This window comes from Notechis scutatus, chromosome 2 (assembly GCF_049901735.1).
Source record: "Notechis scutatus isolate UNSWTSFEM ecotype Mainland chromosome 2, rNotScu1.2, whole genome shotgun sequence".
NCBI classification, from domain to species: domain Eukaryota; kingdom Metazoa; phylum Chordata; class Lepidosauria; order Squamata; family Elapidae; genus Notechis; species Notechis scutatus.
In genome coordinates, this window is record NC_142010.1 from 157058748 (window position 1) to 157072527 (window position 13780).

Below are 13780 nucleotides of genomic sequence, written 5' to 3' on the forward strand. Positions count from 1 at the left end.
TTAAATTTTCCAGGGCTTGATCCTGCTAGTGAGATTATCCCAGAATGTCTGCAGAGGAGGTTAAAAAAAAAGATTATGCTGCAACTGCATGATCAAAATCTTAGCCCATTTTTACATGCTACACAGATAAAAAAGGACTTCAATTGGCTGTTGACATTTTGGATCTTCCTTCTGCTACCCCACAGACACTTCTGCCAGCTAACCTAAATCCTGCAAGGCCAAGAGGCAATGAGAAAGCCTCCATCTAAACTGATAAAAGCTTTAAAGGTAATATAAAAACTTTGTTGGGAAATAATCTGGAAACCAGTGTAATTTAAACAAGGTGCAATATAGTGTGGACACATCCCTGGCTGCCATACTCTATCATAGCTCTAGTTTTCAAGTCCTATTTCACAGCAGGCCCATAAACAATGTATTTGACACATTAATCTTTGGAATTTTATTTTATCAGACACATACAGTAGCTGTTCCATTGAAATTGCTTGGTGCCCTTCTCTAGGAGCCTGGTTTAGGCCAATGTATAATGATCTCATTCAATACAGGATTGGGAATTAATGCATTACCTTCTTATTTAACAAAAGGCAGAATGATTTTTTGGAGCACTAAGGCAGATGTCATTTTGGTTAGAGAAGTTTTACTTTTAATCATACCTTCACTATTAAGGTAGCCATGCACCCATATTTCAAAAAGTATCACATCTCTTCTGCTTTCAATGATATTTGAATGCTTCTGTTTCGTTATATAGTCCTCTTTTCCTTAAGGGATATAATGTAATCAAATCTGATTGTTCACATGGTTTGGCAGGATTTACCCTGTTTAGTACATAATTCCTGATTGGGTAGCACGAGCCAGTGACTAATCCAGGAAATACTGCCCTATTTGGGCATTACAGTACTAACACAATCATGTGGTCCTATACCATTATATGGATATTCCTATGTTAATGCAGCAACTGTGCAGAAGGAAAAGCAGCTAGGCATTCGTAGAAGAGAATGGTTAATATAAAAACCCCTTCCAAGGTCCTTTAGTAGGAGGTGAGGGAGAAGCATCAGAGAATAAATAAGGCCTAAAGGCTCATAGTGGCAATGTCTATCCAAGTACTAAATGGCTTCCTGGGCTTTGAAGCCAATAATAAAGGAATGGATTTATTCCTGACTACAGGACCCATGTCATAGTCAGCAAGCTGCCCAGTCATTCAAGCTTAGCTTACATTTGACGTTTCACTGCAGTGATAAGCAACAATCACCAACACAGGAAGCTCCTTGGCTCAACAATGCTGTGTCAGTATAACTATAAAACGGCCATTCTGGAATGTGGTTCATCTATTCAAGATGAAGTGACTCATGAGTAAGCCCTTCAAAATCTTGATCCTGAATTTAGGGGCCTCTCTCTACTGCTGAGTTGAAGTGCTGTCCACCCATCTAAGTCCCCCCAGGCAGAACGGGTCTCTGCTCAGAGTCCATCCCTGTCCTGCCTTTATTACTTTTCACAACTACCTGTGTTTCCACTCACAGGTAGTTTCCCTGACTTCACTCCAAGAGTGACTCTGGAAGGATCAAAATAAGAGAGGAAAACATCATTCCAAGGCTTTCTCGGTGCCGGGCTGCTGAGAACAAGACCAAGGCAAGGAACAAGACCATGGGGACAAGGAAGAACATAGAGACTGCCAGGGCAAGTTTATGCTGTAGGTAGGTCCAAGTGGGGAAAGGCTCCTGTACATACAGCAGCTTTTCAGAGACCATGCGGTGGTGTTACATTGTCATCTCATTTTCTTTGTCCACCATGACTCCTTACAGACTGACTTTGCAGGATTTTACAGCATTTCAAATAATAATAATAATGTATTAAAAATAGCGTTATCCCTCCCCACCCTCCAAATAAGTGCACTTGTTACTTAAAACAGGCATTCACTTGGGATGCCAGTCATGGGTGACTAATGGACAGTCCAGCCAAAGAAATGTCAGGTAACTCTTTGAAGAAATAGAAGTTCTCCTATGTCCTCCCTCCCACACCAAATATTTTTTCACCCTTTTTTATTTTGGTCATGGCCAGCCAACAGTTGATCAAACATTTTTTTTCCTTCTAAAAAATGAGCAGACCTCTTGCCCTTCCTTCAATATATTTGAAAAATGTCTGAAGCAACACTAAGAGATGACCCCACTACGGTACAAGGAAGGGGTCCTTCTCATTGCTCAACTAAAATCAAGTCTGTGCACAGCCTTACAGCCTTTAGATCATGAAGGTGCCAAAATGTGATACTGAGTCATCCTTGTACAACAACAACTCCTGTTTTGTTATTTTGATGAACACTTCTTCCTCCTCTTCTAGATACACCATCCCAGCAAGGAAGCTATTGCCGTGCCACTGTTCACTGTCCTTAGAGTTGCAATAGGTAATGTAGTTGGTCAGCAGTAATATCTTCTCAGGATAGCGAGGTGTCCTTTTGTAAATGTGGTGGGTGAAAAGGGAATTTCTCTGGTGTTTGGTTAGACAGCTTGAATACATCAAGCTGAGCTTGGAATAGACATAGTAGTAGCCAGACTTGCTGCAAATCAGTGAACCAGCTTTGTAGTCCATGTCATGCAGAAAGGCAAGCCCGTTCTGATGTTCCCACTGCAGGACTCCATCTATAAGCGCAGTGTCAGGGAGTTCTGGAAAATACAACCAGACTTATTTCATAGATGGGCGGGGAGGTAAGCAAACAATTTTCATAGAATCTTCACTAATAGATCAGCAATGAAAACTAATTTTAACAATCTGGCTTCAAAACACACACATACCCACATACACGCATAGAGAACACTGAACACTGGAGAATCATTGCCTCAATTTAAGCTGAAACTTCATTTTGGGAAGGGAAAGGGCAGTGAGCTCTGACTTTACTTCCCTCACCCCCACGGCCACGTTCATTTCAACATAATAGCCTCACATATGGATGCTGTTTTACTGTAGATATGAGACATCCACCCTCACTGGGTGATTTTAGTAGATAATTCCTCTCTCTTTCTTAGTGTACCCTCCATCACAGGGAATAAATTGAAGGAGTACCATCTTACTCTCCTGGAAGGAAAGTGGAACAGAAATCTAACAGAGTTTAGCTTTAGCTGTCTGTGTTAGCTTTGCGTATATCTAAAGCAGTGTTCCTCAGTCTCAGCAATTTTAAGATGTAGACTTCAATTCCCAGAATCTCCCAGTCAGGTCTCAAGAATTCTGTCTTATTCACAAGCAGCAAACTAGTCCTACTTCAGCTTCCATGCATTTAAAAGCTGAATAAAAATATGACTTCATAAGAAGATTTCCTACCTAGTGTCAGATGAGCAGATGGTCTTTTGAGAGGAAGCTTGGGTGGAGCTGTTGAAAGGAATAAGATGAAACTGATTGTTATCAAAACAGGTAGCTTGAGAAGGCTCTATACAAACTCAATGCAAGCTAACGAAGGCATATTACGAGCACTGCAAATGATAGAATGCAATTATATATTGAAAAATAAAATGCACTAATTATATGCACTAAAGCTATCAATAACACAAAACTCCCTTTCATGACCCTATTGACCCTATTCGGGTAGAGTCTGGACGATTAGATGGAGCTGAGTATTTGCTGGCTGGATGTCCTTCCTGACACCTGTGTGGAGTTTGCTGCAGATATTTTTTTTCTGTGCACCCTAGAAGAGAAACATCTGCTACTACCTAGGATTTCAACTTTCCGAGTGGGAGGCAAGTGTTTTCACCACTAGGATCTCCTGTTCTGTAATTGTCCTGTAATTTGGGAGCAAGAGATGACATTTTCTCCCTGCATTTGCTAACTAGACTTTGAAGAGTAGAAGCATCTTTCTGAAGCAGGACCTGGTACCAAGACAGGTGCAGAATGGAAAATGTAGTCATTCAGATAATCAGGCCCTGCTGATTAGGACTTTGTGAATCAATGTCAGGGACTTAAATTGTGCATGGAAAATGATGGCAGTCTAGGTATATTCTTCCCAGAACTGATGGGAATGGAAGAAGAGCATCGTGTTTCTCTTTCCTATTCAATTGGCCCAACCAAGGTAATTGTCAAGTAATTTTTGAGAAAGTTGCATGGCCTGGCTAGACAGATTGTGTATATTGATGTTTCACTTGCTCATTCAGCCTTTACTGGTCTGGTTGTGTTCAAAAGTTTCAAGATTACAACTCCCAGAATTCCAATAGTTATGCTATTTGAATGTCATATTTCATTGGGGAGATCTGGTGGGAAAAACAATTCTTGAACAGTAATTCTTGTGGCTTGTTTGGTAATAGACATTTCTTGCTTTTACTCTTTCCACTGCTGTTTCTATCAAGATGTATACTGTATGTCTTTTTTATAGATCCTCCACACTCCTACAGTGTCTCACCCACAGCGTTTCTCCATGCTTATAATAGATTACTATGAATTGTTCCATTAATACATTATACATTATTCCTTTAAACTATGGAAAAATTGACACAGTATGTAACCAGAATTGTAACTGAGAGGGTGGGTAATGGAAGGTGTCAGTTTAAAGACTTGATTTGATTTTATAGAGTTGCTATTGTATGGAGTCTTATTATATAGTGAAAAACCGATCAAGATTTCACTCTAGTTCCCTAACCAAGTCAACTTTTTTTCCCTCTTTAATCTTGTCTATGGGGATTCTCAACCATCCAGGTTGTAGTTTTTCCAAAGGTTCTGTTTTCAAAAGGCAACTGGACTTGCTTGGTTTTATTTTTTCTTTTGAAAGCTTTTTCAGTTCTGATAACGAACTGAAGAAACTTCTTAGTTGAGAAACAAAATGTTTTCAAAGGGGGAAAAAAACTCAAGGCAGTCCAGTTGCCTTTTGGAAAAAGCAGTTTTCTTCCTAGTGTTTTCCCCACAGTAAGCTTTTTCTTTTTTAACCAACTGAGTGCTGATGTTTGTGGCAGGATTTGACCAACCAGCTTGTCGCCAAGCCTGGCATCATGGGCAGAGAGAAAGGGATCGTCTCAAGGTTACTGAGCTGGCTTGCATGATAAAGTGAGCTTAGAACATACAGTCTCCTGGTTTCTAGCCTGGTGCTAGAAACCAAACTGACTCTCAGCTATCCCTAATAATGGGACCTATAGTTCATGCCAGAATAACACATTCCGGCATGAGCTATCATTCTTCTCTGTGTTTTACCACTTGATGCTCTATCAAAAGAACTAAAAAGGGCCATTAAAGGAGCATTCATCAAGTAATCTTTCAGTCCTCAACAAATCTAACTCTAAGCAGTTTTAAGCAGCTCTTATATAGAGTGAAACATTTTGCCAGCTTGCAAATTATTCAGTCTGGACTGCAGGCTTTCACTCTCAGTCACTATTTCCCTCATTCCTGTGCCCTCCCACCACCTTATTCCAGGAAAGCAATTGCCAATAACTTTTCTTCTTGTCAGTATTGGTCCTGGACATTTTCTATGTCTGTCTGTCTGTCTGTCTGTCTGTCTGTCTGTCTGTCTGTCTCTCTGTCTCTCTGTCTCTCTGTCTGTCTCTCTGTCTCTCTGTCTCTCTGTTTGTCTGTCTACCTATCTTCTATCTATCTATCTATCTATCTATCTATCTATCTATCTATCTATCTATCTATCTATCATCTATCTATCTATCTATCTATCTATCTATCTATCTATCTATCTATCATCTATTAACAGATAATGAAATCTTCCATTTTTTGCCTTTCAGAAATAGTTGCCTGCCTGTTCTGATGATGGAGCAACTGGGCAATGCTAAGAAATCCAGATCATTTCAAGTTTCCTTCAGCCCAGAGAAATACTTTGGAATAAAGAGACAAAATGTGGGTATTTTTACTATATTACAGGAGCAATACCCACCACAACCAGTGAACTATTAAAAAATTAAAAAATTGTGATTTTTAAAAATAATATTCCTGAATGTCTTTTTTTTAAGATTGGGTGGAGGATCTTTGGCTATTGATAGATTAATACAGTGATGGTAAACTTATGACATGTGTGTCAAAAGAGACATGACACAACACACCTACATTCATAACATCCAACAACTATTCTGAAGAACATGAGCCATTTTCATGTACTGTTTGGAAGCCATGAAGGATGTGAAAGAATGGTTTTTGTAGAGTTTTCAGAGGCTGCAGGAGAACATTCTACGAAGTTGCTTAAGAATAAAGTCTTCAGGTGACCCAGAGTAGCCTCAGGTCGGCTGCAGAAGGCCGCCTACAGGTCAGCAGATCCCAGGGAACACTGGACTGTGAGAGCAATCAATCATGCCATTCTTTAAGGCTCACATGCCTTGAGGAAGGGAACTAGGTGGCCTTTTGGAATGGCAGTGGTGGCACTAGAGCTGAAATCGAGGCCCATGTAGTGTTGTTCAGAGTGGCCTAAGTGGATAGAGAATTGTTTCTGTTTGGGGGAGGGGTTGACATGCCAGCAGTGTCAAGTTAGGTTTTTTTCCTACATTTTTGACATGCTGAATCCAAATGGTTTACCTAACACTTGTTAGGTTCTGTTGCAAAATGAATCTGAGAAATGCTAATCTGTTAAGCCTTAACAGTGAAGAGAACTATGCACAAGCGTTTCATTTGTACAGTAAAAACACACTGATGATTGAATTGAATTGCTTTCCTCTTTCTTCTATTTCATTGCAAATCAATACTATTCCTTATTGTCTATGGAGATTCTCAGTCATCCAAGTCATGGTTGTCCTAAAAGTGTTTCCCCCCAAAAAGGCAAAATGGACTTTTGGAAAGAGCTGAAGAAGCTTCTTGGATGAGAAGCGAAACATCCATTTGCCCTTTGGAAAAAAGCATATTTGGGACTATTCTACTATTGGAAAGAATCGGGAAAACAGTCAGGAGATGACACCAATAGCTGTGAGTATGTATATATACATTTGCACACCCATTGTGTGGGGCAGAATGGGCTAAAAGAGGACCCTTCATCATCAGTACACTTCCCACCCTGCAAGGAGGGAAGGAATAGCATGTAAACTAACTGAATCTGCAGCATAGAAATTGTCACTTAGCATTGGAAGGATTGGTCATGTGCCATCAAATTGATATTGAATTTTAGTGACCACAGATAGATTTGCTCCATAACCCTCTTTCCCCAACCTGGTCCTTTGCTTTATGGAGCTGTCATGTAGAAATGGAACTTTCTGTAGTACCAAATTAAACTATATGTGAAATCTGTTTGATTCTACTTCCCACTAATTGCTGAAAAATAATGACTCTGAGGCACTTAAATGGTATCATATGAAAACGAGTTTAGGTGAAGACTGAAACAAAAGAGAAGATAAATTTACCTTGTATAATTTTTTCAGCAGTCGCGTTGGCTGTTCCCTAAAAAAAACCAAACCCAGTAGACAATTGTTAATAAACCAACTGAAAAAGCACTAGAAATTCATTTTCTACACATACATGCCTCTTCTTCACAAAACATTCTTATTTATTTAACATCTTTATTTGGAATATTAATTTCCACCAAAAAAAATAGAACCAGAGTTCAAAACCGAATTCTGAACAAAACTCTGGATTCCACATGTTTCTCCCCTCTATTTCTCCAACAGGAACATAAAGAATCTTTGAAAAAATCAATAAAATAACAAGCAGCTGGGGCAACCACAACAGAGGTTAAATTAAGGTGAATTCACCATCTGTGCACTTATCCACAAACTTTGATCTTGCATTAGCTGTTTATATATGCACAGAGATCATGCATGGGATGAGTTGGTCAAGATATCCTCACAGGATTCTTTAATATTCATTCATTCTTCAGTTTGATGAGTTGAATTATCACCGGGAGTATCCAGTGTGTTGAAACTTCTTAAGAAAGGATGGGTAGTGCCTGGAAACATTCTGCAAATGCCTCAGCAAGGGAAATTGGTGAAGGCATAAGTATGGGTGAAAATAGCTTATATTACTTAGAACTGCCTATCCCTGCCCCCAAATCTAGCTGCATTTGCAAGAGCAGAAAGTCAGACTGAACGGAAGCCAGCAAAAACAGAGGAAGAGAACTCTCCTTTTAGCATGAAAACCTATGCTACTATGGTTCTATTAGAAATGTGATAAAAACAGAGACCTCCTAATGCTGTATATTCTGATCTCATGCACAGCCTAAATTTGAATGGAAATAAATCTTAAATCACAGAAAGTCATTAATAGTAATAATATTAATAATAATAATTGTTACTATTAGTTTGGGTATGCATTTATATTATTATGTTATTAATAATAATAACATTATTATTGTTTTTATTGTATCAGAACAACCAGGGATTAGCTGTAAAAAAAAGAAAGTTGTGCTTCTTAAATTACATATAATCCTGTCTATAGAATAATGGTAAATTAAGTTGTAGGAGATGTAAAAAATGACATATTTCAATTCAACATGGAAATCATTCCTAGGTTATGTGGTTTACAACACATCTGAAGTTTGAATCTCTGTCAGCATAAGAATTTAACCACAAGCCAGAATAAAAGGATAGCATTTCCCCTTATTTTTGCATTTTTATCAGTAATTAATAATCCAGAAGTGAGCAAAATATTAAGAGAGGATTCTAGGATAAGAAGCCAACTGAATACAGTACAGTGGCTAGACTCACAAATCAGGCTAATTCACAATTAATCATGATTGATGAGTATAAACCTTCAGTGGGTTTGGTTCATACATTTTGTTTAGCTATCTGCAATAATTTAGAAAGCATGCAATGGTTCATTTATAGAACATTCTACCAAAATCAGGCAAGCTATTGATCTGGCTTGGAGGAATATATGTCATTTTTTCCTTAAGAAAAGAGGGAAAATTTGTAAAATACACAAAGATTCCAAATAGATATTCTGTTGACTTATCTGTAAAATTATCTGAAAGAGGCAACTGTTTAATTGCCCTTTGTATTTCCATCTCATACAAGGTACATTAAAAGAGACTAAAAATGGCAGTGCCATATACTAATTATTGGTCTCATGCTTAGATCAGATTAATTGAAATCTAGATCCTGCTGTTCAGTTGACTTGCTGGAAGTGCCTTTCTCTCTCTGTCTCCCACCAATATTTTTTCCTTTTGAAAGCTACTTTGACCATTGTCAGTACAACCCTGAATTTATCATACCTAAGAAATTATTACTCTCTTTTCTCATATCCCTGCACACATACGCGAGCACACACCTGATATGTGGAGCCAACCACACTAACAAATGACAGCATAGCTGTCCTGGTTTCAACTGAGGAGTAACCAAGTACTACTACACCAAGGACAAATGGTCCAGCACATTCATTGACTAGGTTCCTCCTCCAACACCCTGGCCTCTCTTTCCTGCCCCAGTAGAACCTCATTCTCACCACGCTTGATCACTCTCTATGACCTGTGCCATTGCTGTGTCCAGTTCCTTGCGAAAGGAAATCAGGAGATAGGCTTGGATGGTTAAGCCACTCAGCACCAGCAGCACCAGGAATCCCAAGAACAGCTGACAAGCTTGACATGTCTTCGGACTCCTCCGTCTGGGCGGCACAAAGGGAACGTCCCTTAGTGTTGGATCCACAACAAAAACAGAGGGGTACCCTGCAGCCGCTTCCATCGTGTATCCTTCAGGGGAAATGTGGAAAGAACTGCAGAGCCCAGAGGCGTGCTGCTTATCTACAGACTGAGTCTTGTACATGAGCGAGAGAGAGAAAGCATGCAACGCCCACAACCCCTGGGGAGGAAACCACAAGGTTACTCAACTGTCCTTTATACGTACACTGGCCATATTTGACTTGGTGGGCTGGGACTTCCTCGAGGGAAGCTACTTCTCTTGTCTTTTCCTGGGTGGGTACATCAGGTCTTTGGTTTGAACACTGACATTTTGCACTGCCCACCTGTTGCCATGAAGGGAAAGGTGTGTGTAACTGGGAGTAGGGCTGTCCTTCCTCTGTTCAGGATTTTTGTCTGCTCCCAACTCATGATAAGTGAAAACTGAACCCAAAGTCCATGAAAAAAGAAGCCCTTGGACTACAGGTAGGTGGAAAGAAGTGTTGGGGTGAGCATCTTACTCACTGTGTAAGAAAAATGTGGTTAGCTAGACAATAGATAAACCTCTCCTTTTAAAGTCCATAAGCCAAAAGATTTTTTTAAAAAATGTATTTTTGTGATAGAAGTGAATGCTTTGGTGAGAACTCTGAATGAAAAGCACAGCAAATGAAACATCACAAGCAAGCTTTGCTTCTTGAAAATATGTCTCTCCTTATCATGCAGATGGGTAGGGAGTAATTAAATCCAACATGTATATAATTTAGTAGAAAGGACAAGCCTCTGTCCTTACCAGCCTTTGGCACTCTTTAGAATTATTGGAAATACAACCCCCAGAATTCCCTAGCAAAATGGGTTACACTGTGGGCAGGAATCAACAATATGGCACTTCCCTCCCTTCTTTGTATGTAACTTTCATACATGAGTGACATCTGCAAAGCAATCCATCAGACTGTTGCATTCCAGGAAGTGCTACTCTTCAAAGTTCCTCTTTTCAGCTAAAACTAAACTGATTGCTGTGATGGAATAATGCTCCTTATTCCCTTTGAATAGGTCAACTTCTATTGGTGTGACTGAAAGTTTCACATGACTTTGATCCTCTTTTCTCTGATGAACTGTCTCTGATCTCTCCCTGGGGATGTAACTGATGAGTCCCAGCCACTGAATGATATCTGCTGACAGTGCTAAATGCAATCACAAGCAAATCCAAGCATAGTCTGTGTTTGTGGGTTTGTCAACACAGAACAATATATCTGGGATCCACTTTCCTTCTTTCTTCAGTCTTCTTTCCCTCTGACCTTCCTCCCATTGGAGGTATTCAATTTTTTTTTACTACCAGGGTGTGGCTTGGTGGGCATTATGTGGCTTAGTGGGTGTTGCTTGGTGGATGGAGCAGGGGAATGATACTGTAAAACCCCCATTTCCACTCCACTCCAGGGGAAGGATATATTTCAAAATCTCCATTCCCTCCTCACCCTACTAATCTGCTTTCCATCTCTATTCCTGTGCAGAGCAACAAAAGAAGACCCAGCCGATCAGCTGGGACTCAGAAGGTAGAGAATAGATGGGGGGAGGGCCAGTCAGAGGTGGGATTTGCTGCTCAACTACTCAAAATTTCCGCTACCGGTTCTCCAGAACTGGTCAGAACCTGCTGAATACCACCTCTGCTTCCTCCCATGAAAAATAATTTTCTCCCAATTGCTCTCAGAGGCAAATATATAAAAGAATGGTTCCCTTTGTTGGTTTGTGTCATGAAAATAGGAAAGCTGCAGATCTCACAGATCCTCTGTCTTTCTTCAGCTGCTGACACAATGGCAAATGCTGGATTTTCCAATATTGTATCAGCCTTAGTTTCATTAATTTAGGGAAGAGAAATGAACTTGGGGAAGCTTTCCCCAAGTCAGTGTCATCCAGAAGCCTTGGGTTTCTGAATCCAAATTTTGACATCAAATACCTGTCCATGCTGACCCTGCTTAGCTTTTGAGTTCACAGAAGAACATAACTCAAGTGCCAATACCTTATGAGATGCAGAAAAACTAGAATAGAATGAAGTTATATATGATTGTGCCAAATGCTATTTGTTTGAATCCATGCTATTATATAAACAGGTGTCAAATAGATTGGAATTTTGGTTTTCAGAGCAAAAGAGGCTGTAGGAACAAAGTTCTAAATCATCTCTTTTTCTCTCTTGCTTCTATTTCACTAATATGTTTCCCCAGATACATTGCATTTGAAGTTTGATATTTCTGAGACTGGCCCATGATTCCTGAGTGAAAACCAGGCTGATCAGCAATTATAGCCAACTCTCCACCTTTTTTTCCACAAGATTGTTTCCCTGCATTTAATAATATCACAAGACAAGTGCTGCCCTAACTGAAACTTAAGCAGCCTCAGAAGGCCATTCTACAAAAAAGCTCATTCTTTACCAGTGTGGTGGATTAGTTTATTTGCAGATGAAGAGAAGGAGGCAGCAAATGCAAGGTTTAGATCTCATAAGCATTATTTTAAAATTAGTCCGTGATATTCAACTATTGTGGTTGATATTCACAAAAAGACATTCTATGTATTGGAAAGTATGTATCTCCCAAAATCCTTCCAGCTGAACAGATCCTAGGATTCTGTTCGTAGAATAGGATCTTCAAGATTGTGCATGGCTTAATATTGTAATACCTGTGTAATACTTAATACTGTGGAAAACCTGCCCTACAATAAGAGTTGTTTACCCTCTAGAGCAGTGGTTCTAAACCTGTGGTCCATGGATCCCTGGGGAGGGGCCGTGATGTCACAGGGAATCCACAAAGGCTTGAAGAAATGTTATGAGTTAAGTCTTGGTGGTCCATGGCCACAAAAGGTATTTAAATGGGATCCGTGATGAAGAAAAGGTTGAGAACCACCGTCTTAGATGAAGCTCCAAGCCTGACAGCAGTGTATTCTACTACAGATTCATACGGCTAAAATATTAGGACTGTTAACAGTTTCTTAATCTATCGGATGCAGTCAGGAACTCATGGCAGGTGAGGAAAGCTGGACTTGGCCCTGTTGCCAAGACACCCATCTTAGCCCGTGTCAATGATTAATTCAGTGACTAATGATGAGAAAGGAGGAAGTTATTGGCTGGGGAGTGGTACCTGTCCCAGTGAGAAGAACATGGCGCGTGACCCAAACTGTTCCCTTATCAGCGATCAATTGCCTCTGTCATCCGAGATCTTCCAAGGTGAGGATGGGGAATTTGTGGAAAGCTGCGGCTCGGACAAATTGAGGTTCTGGTAATGAAGGGTGAAAGATGGAGAGAAGGCAGAATAAAGGCATCATCCAAAGTTCCCCAGAGATTAGCCTCATAAATACAGTTTTGCCAACCATGGCCAAGTAATAACAGGAGCATTCTGCTCCATTATGAGAGCAAGCCTGCTTTACAACATTTTGGATTGGGGGATTCAATAAAATATGACTTCCAACAGGAATTAGGAAGGGAGATTAGAATCTACTCTCATCTCTCCAAACCACATTTGCCTGTCTCCTACAGTTATCAAGGCTGAGATCTGGATTTTCTTAATCCCAGTATTCCTTGGCCTTATACAAGTTGGCCTATTACTGGAACAAACAGGCTTCTTCTTACGACACGGCAAGAGTTCCCATCGCATCAGTGTCTTGCTTTGGATCCTGGGAGTTTATCCGGTAAGAATGGAGAAAAGGACCCACCACTAAGTACCTTAAAAGGGAAGTCTTACAAAGTTCACCGAACTCCTCCATAGAATAGTTGGTTTAGCAAATCTGTGTCCAGTGGCAGCTGCCACAAGCAAGCTCCTTTTTTGGGTAGGACTGCAGCAAAGCATAGCTCAAGAGGATCACTCCTCATAATTTATTCAAGGAAAAATGTGGTTATGACACGTACGCTTCCTTACATACAGGCCACGATTCTGGTCTTCTTGGGATATAGATCATTCTTTGACAACCCCTTTACAAAGCCACACCAGTTGCTGCTGGAAGATAGAATGGTGGCTTTTTGTTTACAGCAAGAAAATAATCACGACCACCTCTTCTTTCAGGGGCTGCTAGATCTGAGTGCTAAATGTAGCAATCCTTCATTTGGGACAGTACACATCTTGGAATACCAGTGGCTCCGATGGCTCAACTAGTGGCTCAACTACTCAAAATTTCCGCTACCGGTTCTCCAGAACTGGTCAGAACCTGCTGAATACCACCTCTGCTTCCTCCCATGAAAAATAATTTTCTCCCAATTGCTCTCAGAGGCAAATATATAAAAGAATGGTTCCCTTTGTTGGTTTGTGTCAT

At 40.2% G+C, this 13780-nt stretch overlaps 1 protein-coding gene across 1 annotated transcript; it reads right to left on the reverse strand.

Moving 5' to 3' along the window:
- Nucleotides 1-415: 415 nt before the first annotated feature.
- TNFSF14 (TNF superfamily member 14) lies at nt 416-9636 on the reverse strand. The gene is made up of 4 exons (XM_026681988.2): nt 9345-9636; nt 7287-7323; nt 3304-3351; nt 416-2651 (listed from the first exon to the last, which is right to left on the reverse strand). Exons 1-4 carry the CDS (start codon nt 9555-9557, stop codon nt 2230-2232), a joined length of 720 nt encoding a protein of 239 aa, XP_026537773.1. The 5' UTR covers nt 9558-9636; the 3' UTR covers nt 416-2229.
- Nucleotides 9637-13780: the final 4144 nt, after the last annotated feature.